The sequence below is a fragment of the Lissotriton helveticus genome, chromosome 11 (genome assembly GCF_964261635.1).
Source record: "Lissotriton helveticus chromosome 11, aLisHel1.1, whole genome shotgun sequence".
NCBI lineage: Eukaryota > Metazoa > Chordata > Amphibia > Caudata > Salamandridae > Lissotriton > Lissotriton helveticus.
Window position 1 is genome coordinate 769,569,746 of NC_136072.1, and position 21,914 is coordinate 769,591,659.

A 21,914-nucleotide genomic window follows, 5' to 3' on the forward strand; every position below is an offset into this window, starting at 1 on the left:
TTCAGGGTTGGCAATGGCCAGACTCGGAGGAGGACAAAATCACCTTGTACGCCAATGACGTCTTGCTCTTCCTTGCGAAGCCCAATCTGGCCCCCACTGACTCCGGGTGTTACACTCATTTCGACAGGTTTCAGGGCTACGACTGAACCCAAGTAAATCTGTCCTGGTCCCCCTGCAGGTCCCAAGAGATTGCTTCGACAGGCAATCCACAATACCCATCAAGTGGCAATCATTTAAATACCTGGGAATCTGGGTGGCATTGCTCCCCGACCTCGCCTGGTCACTCAATATAGCTACATTAGTAAATAGGGCTAAAGAAGACCTCCACAAATGGCAGACACTGCCACTTAACCCCTTCGGGAGAGTCGCACTTTTTAAAATAATGATCCTCCCTAGATTACTCTATGTAATCCAAAACACTCAATTTCACTTCCTGCAGACGTGGTTCAGGGAGCTAAATAGCCTAGCCACTAAATTCCTTTGGGGTGGATGGAGACCCCGTCTAGCCTTAGCCCAATGCCAAATGCCACCCTTTGATGGAGTCATGGGAATGACCAATATATATTTATACTACTTACCAACTCGCCTACTCACCTTACATGATTTGTTTAATGGGGGCTGGTCCGATCCGGCGTACAGACTTGAACTGAACGAACTAGGCCTACCCCAGATCAAGGCGATGATGTACAGGGGGCCCATAACCAGAACTCTGCCTGTAGTGACGCAAGCAGTTCTCCTAGCTTAGCGGGCATCCCTGCGCCACGCCCATTGGACAAACAAATTGACCCAATATACACCGCTCTGGCAGGGCACCTGGCTCAGGAAGGTTAGTAAATTAGATGGATTCCAGGTATGGGACCTTATCAGTGTTTCTCTGCTTGGGGATGTGTGGACCGGCATTCACATGGGCACTTTTAACGACCTACAGATCCAACACTCCCTACACTCATCACAATCCTACAGATACTTAATATTACGTCATGCCCTCCACACGCGTAAATCAGATGGCACGACACTACCAGAATACAGTCCCCCGGAAGCACAATCCATGGTGGGAAATCTAGAGAAGGGAGGAATCTCGCGCATCTATCGTTCTCTAACCAACAACAATCCAACCACACTAGACCGGCATAGGAGTCAATGGGAGGGCACGACACTACCAGAATACAGTCCCCCGGAAGCACAAACCATGATGGGAAATCTAGGGAAAGGAGGAATCTTACGCATCTATTGTTCTCTAAACAACAACAATACAACCACACTAGACCAGCTTAGGAGTCAATGGGAGAACTGGGTGGGCCCCCTTGAGAAGGAAGATTGGAGGGACGCACTTATGGCACCCAAAACGATCAGCACCTCAGCCAGGCTCCGCCTGGTCGAACTGTACTACTTACATGCAGCCTACTTAACTCCAAAACGCCTTCACAGCACTGGCTTGAACTTGACTGCATCCTGCACTCGCTGCGACGAGGCACACTTCAGCTGGGAGGCGCTCCCGCCTCCCAGCTGCTCCTCCCTCCCTCTTCGCCTCTTAAGGCGGCCGCTGGCGACTGGACAGGGTGACCTTCGACCCTGCTGAAGGGCCGGGCCGCTCTCCTGCCGCCACAGCACCACCTGTGCGTGCTTTCCCCCGCTGCTGCCGCTCTGACTGGGGTTCGAGCCTCCTGTACCCTGTTCAGCCTGTGGTTTGTGCTATTTCGTAATTGTCCTTGACTGATGTTTTCTGCTTGTATTCCTTTTGACTGTGTTTCCATCGTGGTTCCCCTCAGCCCCCGCTCCTCCCCCCCACTCTTGCTTCTGTGGCCAACTATTCCCGCTGCTTCACCCGTGGCCACGCCCCCTCGCCGCCCCACTCCCGCCTACCAGCCGCTCCTCCCTCCCTCCTCGTCTCCTATGGCGACCACTGACCGGGCGCGCAGCGGACGCGTGAATCGGGTGTGCCGATTGCGCGCCAAAGGCAAGCCCGCCTGCGCCCGTCCGTGCCTGTCCGTGCCGGGACCGCGCCGAGCACCTGAACCCCTGGACACCAGAGCCGCCACAACACCGGACTGCACTACGACGCCAGCACCCTCCACGCACTCAACCAAGGACAAAATCATTCCTGCTACCGGGCCACCCCGAAGCGCACCCAAGGACCCTTCACCTGCCGGAATTGCAGCTTGTCCTTGACTGCTGTTTTCTGCTTGTATTCCTTTTGCCTGTGTTTCCATCGTGGTTCCCCTCAGCCCCCGCTCCTCCCCCCACTCTTGCTTCTGTGGCCAACTATTCCCGCCGCTTCACCCGCGGCCACGCCCCCTCGCCGCCCCGCTCCCGCCTACCAGCTGCTCCTCCCTCCCTCCTCGTCTCCTATGGCGACCACTGACCGGGCGCACAGCGGGGGCGCGCAGCGGACGCATGCAGTGGGTGCGCCGATTGTGCACCAAAGGCAAGCCCGTCTGCGCCCATCCGCGCCGGGACCGCGCCGAGCACCTAAACCCCTGGACCCCGGAGCCGCCACAACACCGGACTGCACTACGACGCCAGCACCCTCCACGCACTCAACCCAGGACGAAATCATTCCTGCTACCGGGCCACCCCGAAGCGCACCCAAGGACCCTTCACCTGCCGGAATTGCAGCTTCACCAGCATCCGGCCCGCCAAACCATCATCCAGAGAACCCAATCACCTCCGATGCATCCTCCTCAATACCCGCTCCGCTTGCAAGCACGCCATTGAACTCTGGGACCTCCTCGACTCAACCACCCCTGACGTCGCCTTCCTGATGGAGACCTGGCTGAACACCACCTCGGCACCAGACATCGCCATAGCCATCCCAGAAGGCTACAAGATCTCCCGCAGAGACCGCACTAACGGAGTGGGAGGGGGAATCGCAATCATCCACAAGAATACCCTTAGAGTCTCGACCAATACCGACAACACCCTCACCACCACCGAGCACATGCACACCGACCCCAACACCACCCTCAGAGGAACATTCATCTACAGACCACCCGGACCCCGACCACAGTTCAGCGACACCATCGCCGACCTCGTCAGCACCCACGCCCTCGCCTCCACGGACTACATCCTCCTCGGGGACCTGAATTTCCACCTCGAGAACAACAACGGCGCCAACTCCACCGCCCTGATCGACAACCTCGCCAAACTCGGATTCAAACAGCTCGTGACTACTCCCACCCACGCCGCTGGACATACACTGGACCCCATCTTCTCCCCAAGTCCCAACGTCTCCTTCAACCACACCACCGAACCCCACTGGACCGACCACAGATCCGTCCACTTCACCTTTAGGAAACCCACCACACACCACCTCACCCAACAGATGCCACGCCGCTGCTGGGGCAAGGTCACCGAGGACCAACTGACCACCACCCTCGCCTTGAGACCACCCGCCGACCCCACCGACTCCAACACTGCCGCCATCAACCTCAAACAGTGGATCAACGACTGCGCCGACATTCTCGCCCCACTCAGGACACCCGCCGCCAACCACACCAACAGAAAAGCCACATGGCTCACCGAAGACCTTCAGACCTCCAAGCACGCCTGCCGGAAGCTGGAGAAGAGCTCTGAGACCGAACACCAGACAGCTACACAGCCCACAAGAGCGCCACCCGCAGACACCACCAACTCATCAGGACCACCAAGAGGACTGCCTTCAAGGACCGCCTAGACAGCAACACACACAACAGTAAAGAGCTCTTCAGCATCGTGAAAGAATCTCCAACCCCAGCTCCAACACCACCGACATTACCCCATCGCAAGACCTGTGCGACTCACTGGCCACCTTCTTTCACCGCAAGATCACCGACATCCACGACAGCTTCAACACTGCCACCCCCACCTCCGCCGCCGAGACAACCACACCTGCGACCGCCACCTGCACCAGCCGCCTGACCGCCTGGTCCAACGTCAGCGACGAAGAGACCATCAAGACCATGAACTCCATCTGCTCCAGATCCCCATCTGACCCATGCCCACACCACGTTTTCAACAAAGCCAGCACAGCCATCGCACCTCATCTCCGGAAAATAATCAACATCTCCTTCGAGACAGCAACCTTCCCGGAGATCTGGAAGCACGCAGAGATCAACGCCCTACTGAAGAAACCCAAGGTGGACCCCAAGGACCTCAAGAACTTCCGACCCATCTCCCTGCTTCCTTTCCTGGCGAAAGTCATGGAAAAGATCGTCAACAGACAGCTGACCGGCTACCTCGAAAACAAAAACATCCTGGACCCTTCCCAGTCCGGCTTCCGCAGCAACCACAGCACCGAGACCGCTCTCATCGCCGCCACCGACGACATCAGGATCCTTATGGACAAAGGAGAAACAGCCGCCCTCATCCTTCTGGACCTATCCACTGCCTTCGACACAGTCTGCCACCGCACCCTAACAGTACGCCTCCACAACGCCGGAATCCAAGAGAAGGCCCTGGCCTGGACCACATCCTTCCTCTCCGGCAGATCCCAGAGCGTCCGCCTCCCACCCTTCCGCTCCAAGACCACCGAGATCATCTGCGGCGTTCCACAAGGATCATCCCTCAGCCCGACGCTGTTCAATATCTACATGGCACCACTCGCCCACGTCGCCCGACAGCACAGCCTCAACATCATCTCCTCATCCTCGACTCTGCCCTCACCATGGCCAAGCAGGTCAACGACGTCTCCGCTTCCTGCTTCAACACCCTCCGAATACTCCGCAGGATCTTCAAGTGGATCCCCTCCGACACGAGAAAAACCATCACCCAGGCCCTCGTCACCAGCAGACTGGACTATGGAAACACCCTCTACGCAGGGACAACAACCAAGCTCCTGAGACTGCTCCAACGCATCCAGAACGCCTCGGCACGACTGGTCCTCGACGTCCCCCAACGCAACCACATCACACCCCACCTGAGAGACCTGCACTGGCTACCCGTCGACAAGAGGATCACCTTCAAACTCCTCACCCATGCACACAAAGCCCTACACAACGCCGGAACAGCATACCTCAATAGTCGACTCAGCTTCTACACCCCCACCCACAGCCTCCGCTCAGCCAACCTCGCCCTCGCCACAGTTCCACGCATCCGGAAAGCCACCGCCCGTGGCAGATCCTTCTCCTATCTCGCCTCCAAGACCTGGAACACCCTCCCTACCGGCCTACGACAGACCCAGGACCTGCTGGCCTTCAGACGACTTCTCAAGACCTGGTTTTTCGAGTAGAGGCAGACTCCCCCCCCACCCCCCCCTCAGCGCCTTGAGACCCTCACGGGTATGTAGCACGCTCTACAAATGATTGTTGTGTTGTGTGTGTGTGTGTATGGACCTGTCCCCTCCTAGGGCAATATTACGAATCTATAGAAACAGAGCTCGCCGAAGTCTTGGGTTGGGAGGTCTCACACAATCCACTAAACGCGCTCCTGGGAATCACAGATGGGCTGGATGGGTCCAGGAATGATAAACTATTCCATAATACGGCCATGATTGTGGCCAAAAGAGATATTGCTGCTAACTGGAAACCTCCAAACCCACCTAGTTTAACAATATGGTGCAGGGGAGTGGACTGGTGTGCCTCACAGGAGAAGCCCTTGTACAAAGCCAGGGGATGCCCAGCTAAACATCTAAGGGTCTGGGGCAAAGGGCTGGGCTAGATAGAATAAATATGTTGTACTCCACTGACATTACATATTGTATGTGGCATTATGAGATCAGGATCTGCAAAGTGCATAACATCCAAAGAAAACATTTTGTGACGTTTTATCATTACTGTAATGGGCTATACTATGATTATCGCTGGTGTATTCTTGTTAAAAATGCGATAACATTGATTATCAAAATAAAATTTGAAAATAGAAGAAGTTATGTCTTATAAGTATTTGGGATCACACTTAAATACCAAGTTAAAGTGGAATGAACACCTACAGGAAATAAGATCCCGGGCTTGAGTATGGGTGGACTCCTTGGTGAAGTTTGATGGTATGCATGTAGTGTGCCTGTAAAAGCCTTTCTGCTTTAAATCTCTCCTCTTGCACTTTATGGGTCAAAAATATTAAGCATAAATAAAGGGGATATCTTAGACCTGGTGGAAAATATGTGAACAAAAGAGTATTATATCTTCCAAAAGGGTTTATGATGCAGAATATTAGATGCAAATTAAAGCTGATCTTTTGAGCATATATGGCAGGAATACGATTTCAGAAAAAAATTACATAATTCTACTTGGGTGGATACCACTGAAAGAATAGCCCAGATTGTTGGATTGAAGCCCAACTGAGAGAATGAAAATGGGCTCCACCTCTCAGGAGATATGCACGAAATCTCAAAGATCATATTTTTTCCACAGAGGTCTTTGCTAGTTGGGAGCCCTTCCAACATAAGAAGTTAAGTTGGGAAGCTGACTGGATTTTGTCATATCAAAAAGATAAGATGTACTTATTCGAAAAATGTTCAGGCCCAATGCCAGTGTCCTCATTGGGCAGTTCAGATATGTATCCATATCCTTTTTATGTGCCAGGCCCTTTAATTTGTTTGGAAATTTTAAAACTCAGAATACGTCTTAATCCTTTTATGGCTTTCCCCATCTCGGCTAAAAAAGCTAGGGAAAGTAAAGTTTACTGTATATGCACATAACAAAGAAAATGCTCTAATATTCATGTACTAATTGATCCCCCTCTTCTTTTGATTAAGTGTCGGAAATATTTAAGAGCATTATTTGTAAAATATGGTGCATTGTTGTTTCTTCTTGCAATTGATGTTTTAGCTAGGATTGGATTTTTAGATATAATTGTTGGTCTGTGAAGCTTCTTACGATCAAAGAGAACAATGGACTGTTAGGAATCAGTATTATAACAAGATAATCAAGCATTTTAATGTGCTCAATTTTTGCAATTGGCAATTCAGTTAGTATTCATTTCTTAGATGCAATTTCTGGCTTAGAGTATTTTTGAAATTTTTTGAGAAATATGAACAGTTAGGAATTCATTTTATAACAAGACAAATGGATTGTTTAATGTAAGTGATTTAACAATGGGGTATTGAATTGCATTGGTTTTGAGGACAAATTTCCCCACAAAAGTACTGTTTGATCCTGATTCTGGTTTTTCTGACCATCACGAGGTGTAAGTTAGTGCTTTTTTTCAACTGTTACGATATGATGTCTGAAGGACATAATGATAGAAAGGAAGTGGCTTCAATTTTGGTATTTGCAGGACGCCCTACCATTTTTACTGAATCCAAAATATTTGCTATGCTTATCTGATATGCCTATCAGCCACACCTTTATATTGTGTACCTCCACATTGAGAACCCAATAACTTACAGCCATATGGTCAGGGAGAAGACTTCCTTTACTCACCTGCTGCTTATTCAGTGATTCAAAATACAGTGTCTTTACTTGAAGGTCTACTACCAAAGAAATCCACCAACAAAATTACAGTCTCTACCATCTCTAGTTCTCAAGCTTGTCAATACAGATCCCTAGGTATCTCACTGATTGCTTAGGAGTCGAGGGGTCACCTAGATAACAAAGTTGTAGTAATATAGTCAGATATTGTAGTGTCCTACACCAGACAAGTCATTGAATTACGACCTGCTTTAATGGGCCAAGAGGAGCTTTGGGATGCCTAACAGAAGAGAGATGCTGTAGACAAGTCTAGAGAGGACCAGGGCCTGTGCTGAAGATTTGAAGTAATCTGCAATGATGTACTTCATTCCTGTTAGAACTCTAAGTTGGTAATGTCCATTTTTAGCTAGAGTTTAGAAGTGAGCTTGCATATTGCGGTTTTGTGACAGGTGATGCCTAGGAATTTTGAACTCTGTGCAATAGGTTTGCAATCAAACATTTGGTGTTGCATGCAGCCTGACCTGGACTGTATGGGGCAATACTATGAAGAAATAAAGAGTATTTCAGTATTTAGAGGGCTCATCTTGAAGCGGTAATGTGATATGCATGATTGGAAGACTTAGTGTGTGTTTGCCTGGTTGATGTCTTCTGATGAGATGACTTCCAGGTGGTCCTGAGTGTCAACAGCATAGAAGTGATAGGAAATTCTCAAGTGCCTAATAAGGGAGCTGAGATGCTCTGTGTGCACACTGATATGTGTTAGCTACCGAATGACGACTGAGATGATATCTTGGATTGTTTTGGCTGACATAGAGTTTGAGAAACATGAGGAAGGTTTTAGGTTCAGAAACAACTTCTGGGGAGTGAAGAGGCGCTGTAGAGCATAGGCTAGCCATCCTCTGAGACAGAACTTTACACAAACTATAGAGCCCAACTCGACTGGATTAATCTAAGAATCTTCCCGTCGACATAAGAAAAAAATAATTTTACTTTAAAGAACTCACAGCCAACTGGGGTATCCCTTGTAGCAGGCTTCATAATAGAGTTCTTTCATGTTCCAAGGAATGGGGTATGTTACAGCCTGTGAGATGCACAGGAGCACTTTATTTGAAAAGGAATATGGTACTGAGTGGAGGTAGGGTTACTCTTTAAAACTACATACCTGGTAGCCCTAATGTTTTAATCTTCATGCCAGGCGGTATGATTAACACCGGGAAGAGTCAGGAAGTCCAGACTATTTAGGTACCCCTACTTCCTCTTAGGGTCAACATGTTACTGCCACTTACCTTCCAATGGTAACCATGTGACAATACAAGAAAGGCCCCAAAATGTTGTTCTAGCAGTGCCATATAGAGTGCACCATTGCCACCAGGGCATTGGAGCATTTCACATGTACACCACTTTCATTTACAGGTGAGTTAAGGGAGGCCTAAGGCCCCCAGGTACGAATGGTTTTGCATTTCCACATTTGTGATTTCCTAATAAGAAAATGCATATTTGGAAATGCAAGAGCATTCATACCTGGGGGCCTTAGGCCCATAGGTACGAATGGGTATGCATTTCCTAATGTCTGATTTCTTATTAGGAAATCACATATTCACTATTTCCTAATAGTGATTGGAATCCTTAGGAATCGCTATTAGACAATCCAAGATTTAGTACATTCCAATTTGCATTTCTAAGGATTCACTATTTTGGAAATGCTGATTAAAATCTTTGTATATATGGGCATTAGTTTTTTTAATTTAGGAGGGAAAATGTCATTCACTACTTTGGCCATGACATGTTTTTTATCTATCAACTTAGTTGAATCAGACTGTATTTTGTGGTTACATAACTTTGCAAAGAACAAATTTTCATTAATAGGCTTATTTGAGTCATTGAAGATCTAGTGGTGCCATTCCTGTACCTATTGTTTCTTCTTCTTCATTCATTCATGTGAGTCCTTTGTTTTTATGATGGCTGTACTGTCTTGTGCATTCTATCTTTTTTCTTTGTACCTTGTTCCTTGCAGCACAAATGTTAAAGGAATACTTTATTTTTAATCCAAAGAGTTAGTTGCTGTCTCTGTTAACTAATACTGTCTCTACCTCTTGATTTAGGATAGAACTCTAGCCTAAGGAGGTTTAGATCATAAAACCAGGAATTTCCGTTCATGCATACCAGGTATTCCCAAGGCCTCTTTCAATATTGAGTACATAACGTTTAAGTATATATATATATTTTTTAGGCTACTTTTTCCATTTTGTAGTTTCAAATCACTTACAAGTTTCTACACGATATTTTCAACTATGAATACAATCTCACATTAAGAACAGATCATAACATCAAACTTACTAATGTATTTTGATTTAGTTTATATGGTTAAATACACATAACTTTGATATGAAATACTGCTACTTTAGAAGAAATATGCAAACCTAAGTCTTTACAATCTAATTTAATTGGCTGCTTTGCACTATGAATATCGAAAAGCAGATTGGCAAGTGGAGACCATGTTAGATCACATACATAGTACATATCTCACAACCACTGAAGTATGGATTTTACTCACCAACAAACAAATGTATTACCATCAGCTGCATGTAGTTTGGTGACGAGATATTGCACAGATAGTCCCCGCTGTCTGAAAATGTGAGACCTTCAAGTAGTATTGAAGAGGTTGTTGAATTTATATCACTTGAAATTCTACCTTCATAAGCTTTTTCTCTTGTTAAGTTTTTGAATGAGTTGTTAAACTGTGCCAACAATGTTGATAAGTCTTTTCTTTGAATTGACCAAGTGACTGTGAAATCAGTGATGCTCTTCTCTTTAGAAGTGCACTTGAAAACAGCATCATGGTTTTCTTGATGAACTTGAGACTCTAAGATTGAATATCAAAATACAAAAATTAATCACCTGTGAGACAGATAAAATCAAATATAACACAAATGGATTTGAAGCAGGATCCCAAAACATCTATGGTACAATGAGAAGCATAAGGCAATGTAAGAAATCTGTCTTTTTTTGCTGGTTTCAGAATTCTGTGAACGTTACCCTGCTAACCAGTAGTAATGTGCCCGTGACCCCCTTTACACATTGTTGAATGGGCATACACCTAATTGGTATACTTAAATTCAAAACACGTCCCTACTACATGGTACAAAGTGTACCAAGGGCCTGGAAATTGAATGCCATTAGTGAACTGCAGCACCTATTTTGCCATCCACTATTGTGTTAATGCAAACAGGGCTTCAGGTATACTCTGAGTAACCTGAGTATAGCAGTTTAAAAACAGCAATTCGACCAGTCAAAATAAATCCCTTCGACAGGTCAAAACCTCTTTTTGAAATATCAATATGATATCCCTATGTAGGCCTTGGTGCCCCCAAGGAAGGGTGTGTGGTACTTAAAATGAAGGCATGCAGAAATGTAATGTTAACATGTCCTTGCAGTCACTAGCACCCAAAAGTTATATTTTTACTGTGGCAGGTCTAGCTCTACTATGTAGAAACCCAAAGTACAAATGACAAATTCTAATATTGTATCTCAGGAATGAGACGTTATAAATCATTAAGCAGCTTTTTAAAATACTTATTAAAAATCCAAATAATTGGTGAAGTAACCTTTAGAAAGTTACTTCTTTCTTCGTTGTACTGCTAGATTCAAAATTATGATTTGCTCTCTTACTTCTTCCAGCCAGTAATTAAAATCTGGATAGGTGTGAAGTGCCTCGCGGGAGCAAACATTAGGCTTACCTGAATGGGCAGAGGTGAATCCTCTGAATCTGACAGAATATGCAGAAGGGGGCTGTGAGCATCCTTTTGACATAGTATCGAATCCTGCTTGAATTTCAAATCTGCTTGACAGAACTACCGATTTACATATAACTCTATGGAGAGCACTTGAAAGGAAGAGAAATAGGATGGCAAAAAAAAATTCTGTGTATCCACTGTATGGTTGCTAAAACCCTACTTTTTTCCATGAGACTTCTTTCCCTCGGTTCTTTGTTGGTAAAGTGCATTCTGCAAACTCGATTTTAGTGTTAGATGTGGGAGGACTTTAGGATTATCCTGGTATACTCCCAAAACATACACCCCAGCCCTCAGGAGCCCAAGTGCAGGATGGCTGAAAACTTTCACCATCTTACAAAATGCCCAAAGTGGGCAGAGTTGACCCAACTAACATTTACTCAATTGGTTAAGACATTCCCAGTGACTTATTCGATCTACTAGCTAGTGCCAGGCATTAATGAGACATCTAATTGAACCCACTTCAGAACACTACTGGACCTATGGGAGAATTAGAAGAGGACTGAACCTGCTGTCTGTGGCCTAAAAAGATGCCTAAAGGAATGGACCTGCTCTCTCTTGCACCCAGGATAAAGTGGACTCAAAGACCAGTTTACTGATATAAGGTTCAAGCTACGTGGATTTCAACAAGCTACAACAGGCTTTTTCCTGGAAGGACCTAGCTGACCAGTGGCAACTGGACCCGGACTGGACCCTACTGTTGGCCTCTGCTGAACATCGGTGAATTTCTTAGTGTATCTCCTGAGGTCCTGGGGTGTATTGGAAGTGTACTCCTGTGGTGAAGTGGGTCTTATAGTGAGAAGGTATTAGTAGTAGTATAGGCAGAAGGTAAAATCTTTGACCAGGAGGAACCTGGCTGCTGTATCCCACCCGTACTCCATTGCAGTCACCCTAAAATTGGACCTAGGTCTCAGTTTCCACCACCATTAACCATCATTTGCGCTTTATATTTCTTGGCATCATTCCTAAATAAAAACATTAGAAATTCATATCTCTGGTTCCCCTTATTGGTTATTTGTCATTATTGGTTTCATTGCATTCATTAAATGTTACTTTTTCTGTTTTGGTTTTTTATTGTTCTGCATTTTGTCTAAGTCAAGCCTGTCTGCTCTGTACCACAACAAGCAGGGGTTTGAGCTTTAAGGGCTCACCTTGACACGGGTTGCAATTATTTCTAAGAGATAGTCACACTCCCCATATTGCTTTTACTAGTTATCTCAGAAGGGCATAATGATAGAAAGGAGGTGGCTTCAATTTTGGTATTTGCAGGACGGCCTATCATTTTTACTGAATCCAAAATATTTGCTATGCTTATCTGCTATGCCTACCAGCCCCACCTTTATATTGTGTGCTTCCACATTGAGAACCCAATAACTTACATCCGTATGGTCAGGGAGAGGACTCCCTTTACTCACCTGCTGCTTATTCAGTGATTCAAAATATGGCATCTTTACTGGAAGGTCTACTACCAAAGAAATCCACTAACAAAATGACAGTCTCTACCATCTCTAGTTCTCAAGCTTGTACCGCAAGCGGAAGCCAAACAAGACATACTTCTTTACAGTTATCAATGACAGTAAAGAAGCCTATATCCAAGATAGGCTTACCAACAATAGGTTAGAAAGTGTAACCTGTACCCTTCTTCACAGACAACAACACACATTGCTAGTTACTTCGAAAAATGACCTCTCTTTAAGGACTCAAACTGCAAAGTAAAACAAGAAAGTCTGGTACCAGCCGTACTCTTCTACAAATTCAGCCCCTGCATCACAGATGTAGAATTCAGAACCACAATAAAAGCCTTTAATCCTCTATACCTTGGTGACCGCACCCTAGCCACTGCTGTCCCTGACTCCAGAGTTTCTCTGATCAAGAGCCACCTTCATGTCTCAGGCAAGTTCATAAAATATGACAATTTCCACAACAACTTGGTGGACCAGGATTGTAAATTTATATAGGGCTTAGCGGGACATTGAATCTCTTAATGAACAGGTAGGACACTACCCCTTGGAGCCCAGAGATAGCTTGTAATGTTAACTGTTGCTGTTAGTTGTATATTTTGTAGGATTATTAGAACTGGTATACTGATTAGTTGCATGCAATTTCTAGTCTAAAGGAAAGCTAGCTGCTAATTGTTGTTTTTGATGCAGATGTCTTCATTATGTATCAATTTGCATTCCAAATTGTTTTCTGTGTAATAAATGGAAATGGGAGACATTTATTATTCTTTTTAGGTTTCGCCTCACCGAAAGCTGCGCAGCAGACTTTCGCGCAGAGCGAAAACTTTTGAGAAGAGTATGGTGCCTTTGTCACGCCTCTCACTTCCATTGGCTAGCTCCATAAATGGAGGCTAGCCATTGGAAGTGAGATCTGTCCTTCATGGTCCCAGGCGATTCGTGGGCGTTCCTGCGATGTTTTTCTCATCCTGCCCCTTTTATCACGTCATGCGGCTGTGGGCGTGTGTTTTTTTTTTTTTGTAAAGCTTTGTTTCTGCCATTTCGGAAGTGTCCTTTGCAGGGGTGGGTTGCGCGATGTCCCGCTGTCCATTCCCGCCCCCCTCCCGCTGTCCGTGTGCCCGTTAACCCACCCCCCTCCCACTCTCGTACCAGCGACCAAACATGCAGTGACAGTCTAAATGTGTTTACAGAGCGGTGCACACACCCTCGGGTCCTGCGCTGCAGTGAATGTGTTTACAGAGGGGTGCACACATGGTCTCCGCGCTAGCGTGAATGCTTTTAGAGAGGGGTGCACACTGCAGCCTCTGGGTATGTGGTCCGTAAATGTGTTTTGGGAGGATCACGCACAGCCTGGGTCTCTGTGCAGCACACCACTCGTCTCGTTGCTTCTTTTGATGTATCTATGTAGATTGCTGCGCACAAACACTGGCTCTAGCTACTGTGAACGCCCCGCAGAGACGCAGCGCAGCCATTCTCGTGACTTAAGGGCTGGAACGGCCGACTCTGAAGCTGGGGATCCGCGTTTGAGTCTTGGCAGCCTCGACATCCTGTGTTTCTGGACAAATCACTTTATCTACCCCTGCCTAAAAATGAATGTGTCCGTCCGTAATGCAACTGGTGCTCGCGTACAGCGCACTGATACTTTCGGGTCGAGTTTGCGCTATATAAAACGGCAAAATAATCACAATGTGTACTCGTGTGCATAGTACAACCCTGCTCACCGCTTTTGTGGATGTCCATGATGACATGTCCGGCAGGTTTTCTATGTCTGCATTTTGCTCACACATAGATATGCCTCTTTCGCCTGCACCAGCCTATCAATGATGTGTGGTCATTTCTACATCACCTCGAACACCACCCCTCCCGAGTGTCATCTACCACGACCCCATAAGCCCCTTTCACCCATCCCTTCTCTCTTGTCTCGGCTCTATACTTGCCAAACCTTCATTCCAAGACGCCTTCCAGTTACCCCAATCTCTCAGTCCACCTCCCCTTCATTTCCTCCTCCCTGCCTGTCTCTCCTGAGTCCGTCTTCTCCTCTGGTGCCCCTTCTTCCCACCATCAGTTCACGACCCTTCGCCTCACCTACCCCTCCATCACTCCACACAGACCCCCGCTGCATCCCGTCTGTTATTCAGCTCCAGCACCTGCCGAGCCTCAGCCAGTCTCCCTTCCAACCCTCTCATCCTATCCTTCTCACATCTCCTTCACTTCGTCCCTCCTTCTCTCCACTACCCGGTTTCACTCAGCCATTCTTCCCTCTGCAGCCAGCTTGTCCGGCCCCCTTCCTTCAGCTCTCCTGCCGTTTCTTCTCTTCATCTCCTCCCTCGTCTCCCCCCTTCCATTCCGGCCCCCTTCCCTTCGTACCCACTTCCTACGACCCTCCCTATCCCTACACCCAATAACTCTATCCCTCCCTCGTCGTTGTATACCACGTCCACCATCCGTCCTTGGTGCCCCACCCCCCTCCCTATGACCCCCTCGTCCCTCCTTCACCCCATCTTTTTGCCCGCCATCCCCCATTCACAGCATAATCTGAAAAAGTGTGGGCAGAAGGTGAGGTGGAGAGCTAGAAGGGGGAAGGAAGGGAGAGAATCGGGTGCTAGAAAAGTTTACGCCATATAAAACTGCATTAAGTAAAATAAATACTTGCACCCATTCACAGCATAATCTGAAAAAGTGTGGGCAGAAGGTGAGGTGGGGAGCTAGAAGGGGGAAGGAAGGGAGAGAATCGGGTGCTAGAAAAACTCGAGGAAGATTACTTCATATAATTTTTTACACATCGTTTTATTTTATTTTAATTGTAACGGATCTTTTTGCAGAGTGCAGAGTGCAGAGCGAGTGTGTAGAGTGCAGAGTAGTGAGTGCAGAGTGCAGAGTAGTGAGTGTGCAGAGTAGTGAGTGCACAGTAGTGAGTGTGCAGACTAGTGAGTGCAGAGTGTGAGTGCAGAGTGCAAAGTGAGTGTGCAGAGTGAGTGTGCAGAGTAGAGAGTGCAGAGTAGAGAGTGCAGAGTAGAGAGTGCAGAGTAGAGAGTGCAGAGTAGAGAGTGGTGAGTGCAGAGTGCAGAGTGCAGAGTAGTGAGTGCAGAGTGCAGAGTGACTAGGGAGTGCAGCGTGACTAGGGAGTGCAGAGTGACTGCAGAGTGCTAGGGAGTGCAGAGTGCTAGGGAGTGCAGAGTGACTAGGGAGTGCTAGGGAGTGCAGAGTGACTAGGGAGTGCTAGGGAGTGCAGAGTGCTAGAGAGTGCTAGGGAGTGCAGAGTGACTAGGGAGCGCAGAGTGACTAGGGATTGCTAGGGAGTGCAGAGTGACTAGGGAGTGCTAGGGAGTGCTAGAGAGTGCAGAGTGACTGCAGAGTGCTAGGGAGTGCTAGGGACTGCAGAGTGACTGCAGAGTGACTGCTAGGGAGTGCTAGGGAGTGCAGAGTGACTGCAGAATGCTAGGGAGTGCAGAGTGACTAGGGAGTGCTAGGGAGTGCAGAGTGACTGCAGAGTGACTGCAGAGATTAAGCTAATGGCAATGTAAATGGCAATGCCATTTATTTATCTGTTTTCAAAACCAACACATAAATACAAATTTTGTCATTTACAATGCCAATAGCTCTAACTTTTCCAAAGGCGAAACCATTGCATTGTAAATGCTTGTTAGGATTTAGTTAGGAAGGTCAGACAGTATAAGATTGCAGGCAACATGGATGAACATGGATTAAGTTAGCAGAAGCACAAAAATGCATCTTAAGCATGTCAAGCACATTTTGGTGATGGCTCACATGCAGTGCCATGGCAAGAGTATAAGTACAAGAAGACACTTCTTTTGATGTTTTTTATTTGTAATTACTCAGGTGTATTCTTCAGATTATTTGAGAACTAGAAGTTGTAAGAATTTACATAATGCTGTTCATATATCTGTGACCATAGGGCTGAAGGACATTAGCCCTTGCTCCGGCCTCCCCATCCAGTCAGTCTACCATTGGAGGAGCATTGCCTTACTGCTTTTTAGCAGTGAAAATAAAGGAAACATAAAATGATAATAATTGGTTGTTATTATCATTTTATGTTTTCTTGCTGCTGTAGCTTTGCGGCCAGGGCAGGGCAGGGCTGCTCTGTTTTCAGGGCATGGGAGGAGTGGATTGCCCACTACAAGTGTGCATGAATGTGTGCCCGGCCATCTCGGGCGGAGAACATGCCCAGGCCCCCAGTCCCTGGCTGAGCACCAAACTACGGCGCTCATACCAATCACAATTCTGCATTGCAGCATTGTGATTGGCTATGGGGAGCCTGGGAGCCAGGTGATTCCTGCTTGCCTGTCCCGGCCTGAAGAGATGACGGAGGAGAGATAAGGAGGGACCTGGCAACCAGGTAGGTTTTTTCCTTTTTTTTAAACCGCCTCACCCCCAGCCACCTGACCACGATATATGCAGGCCTCCACTGCAGTCTCCTGGAACTAAAACGTCTATTCAGTCTCATGAAAAGTATTCTAACAGGCCTCTGAAGCAGATTTTATTTCTTGATGACCCTGGCAAGTTAACCATCAGCAAGGAATAGATCTGGATGGATGAAAGACAATTACACAGCAGGGTTGCACCAAACTCTATAACTACATCAAAAGCCAGAAACACAAGCTCTGATCAGAACGTAATTGCGTAAAAGTGACAGTGATAACACAGAAAGAGTAGGAGAACAAGTTTTCCTTTCAAGGTTAAAAAGACAAAATCAATGAAATTAGAACAGAAATGTTGATAGTAATTTCTTTTATTTCCATATGCAATATGATGATTCATAATACAAGCATTAAATGTTGAATTCAGGCACCAGGTTGTCGTGTTGTAGTTAATGTAGATGATGACTGGTTGTAAATATATTTGGATATATTTGAATATATGTGTTAGTATTGCATCTACTGCATACTGCATAGATCAATGTAAATACTAGGGGCCTCATTTATGAGAAATGACGCATCGCTGCGTGAAAGCAGCGATGCGTCACTTCTCAGTGCGCACTCCTTGCGACATTATTGATGCGTCATATTTACAGTATGACGCAACATGTCGCCAGGAGTTACAGATACGTCAGTATTTCTGACGTATCTGTAAGCGCAAAAGTCACGTATTGCTGGGGTGTGTCACAAAAGTGACGCAACTCCAGCAATGCGTCCTTTCACATAGGGAAAGCCCCATGTGAAAGGGCTTGCGTCAGTCTTACGCCTGCTGTGAGGCAGGCGCAAGATTTTGACGCAACAGCGTCCTAAAAGTGACGTAGTGAAATCTCATAGATTTCACTGCGTCACTATTACGAGGCTTTTTGCGGGGGAACGCCCCCTCTGCATACATTATACCTGACGCAGGTATAATGTAGCGCAGGGGTTTACAAAGTGACGCATCTGCTTAGATGCGTCACTTTGTAAATAGTGCGCAACAGGAGGCATGTTTTACGCCGCCGATGCGTCACAAAAAGTGACGCATCGGAAGCGCAAAACTGACGCAAGGCCTCATAAATGAGGCCCTATCTCCCTTACCTAACATGTCTAACATAGGCCAAACTCCCAAAAATGTATTTTCAACCATGCAGCTCAAAATGCACCCTGAGACATGTTACAAATCAGAACATTTCACAACCTTGTAGGGGATATAACGCGGTATATAAATAACATTAGCGTAACATTTGTTATCCTTGGTTAACTGTTTATAGTATTTCCTGCTACTATGGGTTGAAATTCTATTTCTCCTGGCTAATCCCGTATGGTATTTCCTGCTGGCTTACTACTTCTCCCAGATGTTAGGCTTCTGTCATTTGTGAGTTTACTCCACATAGTTCTACTATTTCTTGTGCATGTCCACATACACAACCGCTTGCTATCCCTCACTTATTTTTGTGTCAAAGCTCATGCATAGGCACAGCATAAAATGCACCATAAGAGCATAACTCTGGTATTCACATGCAGTATGTGCACTGCCCATATAGGTTATACTACAGACACATTCCATACCCATTCATAAAGTGGTTTAGTGCCTCATCAGTGGGAAGAAGTGCTACATAAATGCAAATACGTTGCCAACAGAAAAGACATATTACAGGACACTGCCAAAGCACTGCTTAGGGTAAAGAATTGTGTGTTTTACATTAGAAAATCTGATGCTTTCATGCCCTCAACCAATTAAGTTTAAAGGTGTGCTGGGGCGTGACTTCCGCGCCGAGTCAAGATGGTGGCGGACAGCTGAGCTCCATTACAAGCACAGAGCTTCGTCATTTTTATCAGCCTTTCCCTGCCATGCCTTTCTTCTCCCGCGTAGGTTTTTGGCTCCTGGACATCGTGGCAACCTTATTCATTAAAAATATCATTGAGGTATGTGTTTATGGCTGCCGGTGCTGTGGCGGTGATTTTCTTCACACAAGCGACCGGCCATTTTCTAGTGCGCCGCTTGTGTCTCTGACTTCCTGCTTCCTCAGGAGTTACATCATAACAGTAACTTTGTGTACCATTAACAGCTGTTTGAAGTGCTTTCCTTAGCTCTTGGTGCCACCGAGGTAAATTCCTTTCCACACATACGAACAATTTGACATCCAGCCTGCTCAGGATTACTGGGCAAGTGACAGTTCTCTTCAACTATGTCTTTCCTGGAATGACTCTTTGATCTAGGTTGGCCCAAATTTAATCTTTCTCTGCTTATTGAAAGATGAACAATGAGGTTCTAAAGTAATCTACACACAGAAATTACATAGAAAAATATGATATAATATGTGCTGATATCTCCATATATATATATCACTTTATATTGAATTTGTTACGCCTCTACAATTTTTCAAACAATCTTTTTGTGCATGGGCAGGATTCGATCTTTTCTAAAGCTTATGCAGCATTCAATTAATTGATCAAGATGGCCAGTGACTCACATACCTCTTCTAAACAACTTTCTTCATGTATGAAATCAAAGTGAAAAATAAATTACCCTCCCTCTCCATTTCTGTCATCCGATAATACTGTTTTAGACACAATTTTGGATGAGGTACAAGGCCTTAAACCTTTCATGTGCGAAATTAATGAAAAACTACAACAGATTGAAGACAGTTGGATTGTCATGGAGAATAAGATGTCTGAGTTGGAACAGCGTGTTTGTAACTTTCAAGATATGACTACCAAAATACCTATGATGGAACAAGAAATCAAAAATGTCAAACTACACACTGAGGACTTTGAAACTTGAAACAGAAGGAACTTTCGTCACCCTTCTGGCCTTCCTGAGAAAATCGAAGGTCCTGACCGTCTAACCTTCCTGAAAAAGTTTTTAACCTGATCTTCTTGGTCTTCTTCCACACCCTCTCTTAACATTCAACATGCACATCGCTTGGGCCTTTTTCAACTCCACTCCATTAAACCGTGTGATATCATAATGCTCTTTTTGGAATTCACTGATTTGATGCATGTTTTGAAAACTGATAAGGAAAAACATCTTCTGGTCTGGTCATAACATATGCATCTCTCAAGATATTTCCAACTCAACTAATGTTCGTCGAAAAGAATTCCTAGCCCTTCGACACCGGATCAGAGAAGTGAACATTCGTTATGGTATTCTTCATCCCTGTAAATGTACCCATGAAGTTGTTGCACATTCTTTTGATGATCCGGCTAAACTTAAAAACATTTACTGAATATTACAAGTCATAATATGGAGGCTAATGTTTGATGTTGCTATATACTTCTAACTCTACGCATGCTTATTCTATTCTTTGAATCTATATTTCTTTAAATATATTGCTATTTTTTATATATTTTCCAGTTTCCTTCTCACCTGTTGTACTTGCTTTTGACGCTAGCATGCCCTAAGTTCATCCTTTGTTCCCTTTTTCCAGATCTGGATTTCTATCCTTGATCTGTCCTGTATTTTTCTTTCTCTTATTTCCTTTCCCGCATTTCTATTTCTCACTTATTTGGCCCTCTTACTATTTTTCCATGTGGACTTTTCTTATTTTCCTTATATTTGTATGAGTGTCTAATTTATCCTACTTTTTCTTTTCTTGGTGACTGTTTTCTTATGTTCTCTCATTGTTGATAAACAGTGTTGTTTTATTTGTTTTATTAATTTTCCAGCCTGTTGTAACTGGTCCCATATCATCAGTTATATTCATCAGTTGATTTGCTGGGACTTTTGGCTGTATCATAGCCCTTCCCATCACAATTCTGTGAGGTGATAGTCCTGTTCTTCTGTCAGGGTAACTTCTCAAACTCATCAAAACCAATGGTACTGCATTCGGCCATTTTAGTGTTGTGGATACACAAACTTTAGCAAGCCTAGATTACATTGTACCATATACTTGCTCGACCACACCTGATGCTTTCGGTCGATAAGCACAATGTAGTTTTTGTTTAATTTGTAATGCTGCACAAATCAACCAAATTATTTAATTATTAAAATGAGTTCCTGTATCAGATTCTAATGAGACTGGAAATCCAAATCTTGGAATTATCTCTCTAAGAAGCAATTTAGTAAGAGTTAAGCTGTCATTACATATTGTTTGAGAAGCTTCAAGCCAAAGAGAGAACAGACACACAATCACTAAAACATATCTTAGACCACGGAATGGAGGCATTTCAATAAAATCTACCTGCATGCATATAAATGGACCTGACAACTGTTTTCCTCCCTGCGTTTTGCTGCTTACAAGTTGCACACCTATGACAGAGACTTTCTGCAATGACTCTAAACTTGGGATTAAATCCAGTTTGTTTGAATAGTCTAATCATAGCATCTCTACCCGGATGTATGACATTACAACGCATGCTTTTACATCGCAGTTTTTACAACGCATACCATTACAACGCATAGTGCTTTGGAGTGCTGGATAGTGAATAGTTTAATTTACTATTCCAACTCCAGTCCCCGTGGACACTAGGGAAGGTGTTGGATAGTAAATTAAATCTATTCCCTATCCTAGAGCGCCCCCAGCGCAATTCGTGGTAAAAGTTGTGTTGTAAAGGATGTTTCCCTCTCTACCCATATGGGTAGGACCATGACAGACTCTGGCCATCTGGGAAAATAAACTATCTGGTAATAGTCGTCTTCCACGGTAATCCACACTTCATCATCTGACATGCATGTACAATCTGCTTTGATCCAACCCTCTCTTTCTTCATCACTAGCTGCATCTTGTAATTGTCTGATTTCTTCCTATGTTTAAACAGATGAAAACATTAGACTACATTTTACTTGATCAGAGCGTTCTGTCAATTGTTCCCCATTGATTGAAATTGAATTTTGAGTTCAATGACACACAATTTTGTCAGCATATCTATTGCCAACGGTAACATAATCATAGCCAGATTTATTTGCTGAACATTTCACCACCC

General features: G+C 45.3%; 1 protein-coding gene across 3 annotated transcripts in view; it reads right to left on the minus strand.

Annotated features, from left to right (window-relative positions):
• The window catches only part of HHLA2 (HHLA2 member of B7 family), a 348,356-nt gene that overhangs the window by 93,435 nt on the left and 233,007 nt on the right, over nt 1-21,914 (minus strand). For all 3 annotated transcript variants that reach the window (XM_078665810.1, XM_078665808.1, XM_078665809.1), the window contains one exon: nt 9,880-10,188. In XM_078665810.1, coding sequence (XP_078521936.1) covers nt 9,880-10,188 — 309 coding nt within the window. The remainder of the gene's footprint in view (nt 1-9,879; nt 10,189-21,914) is intronic.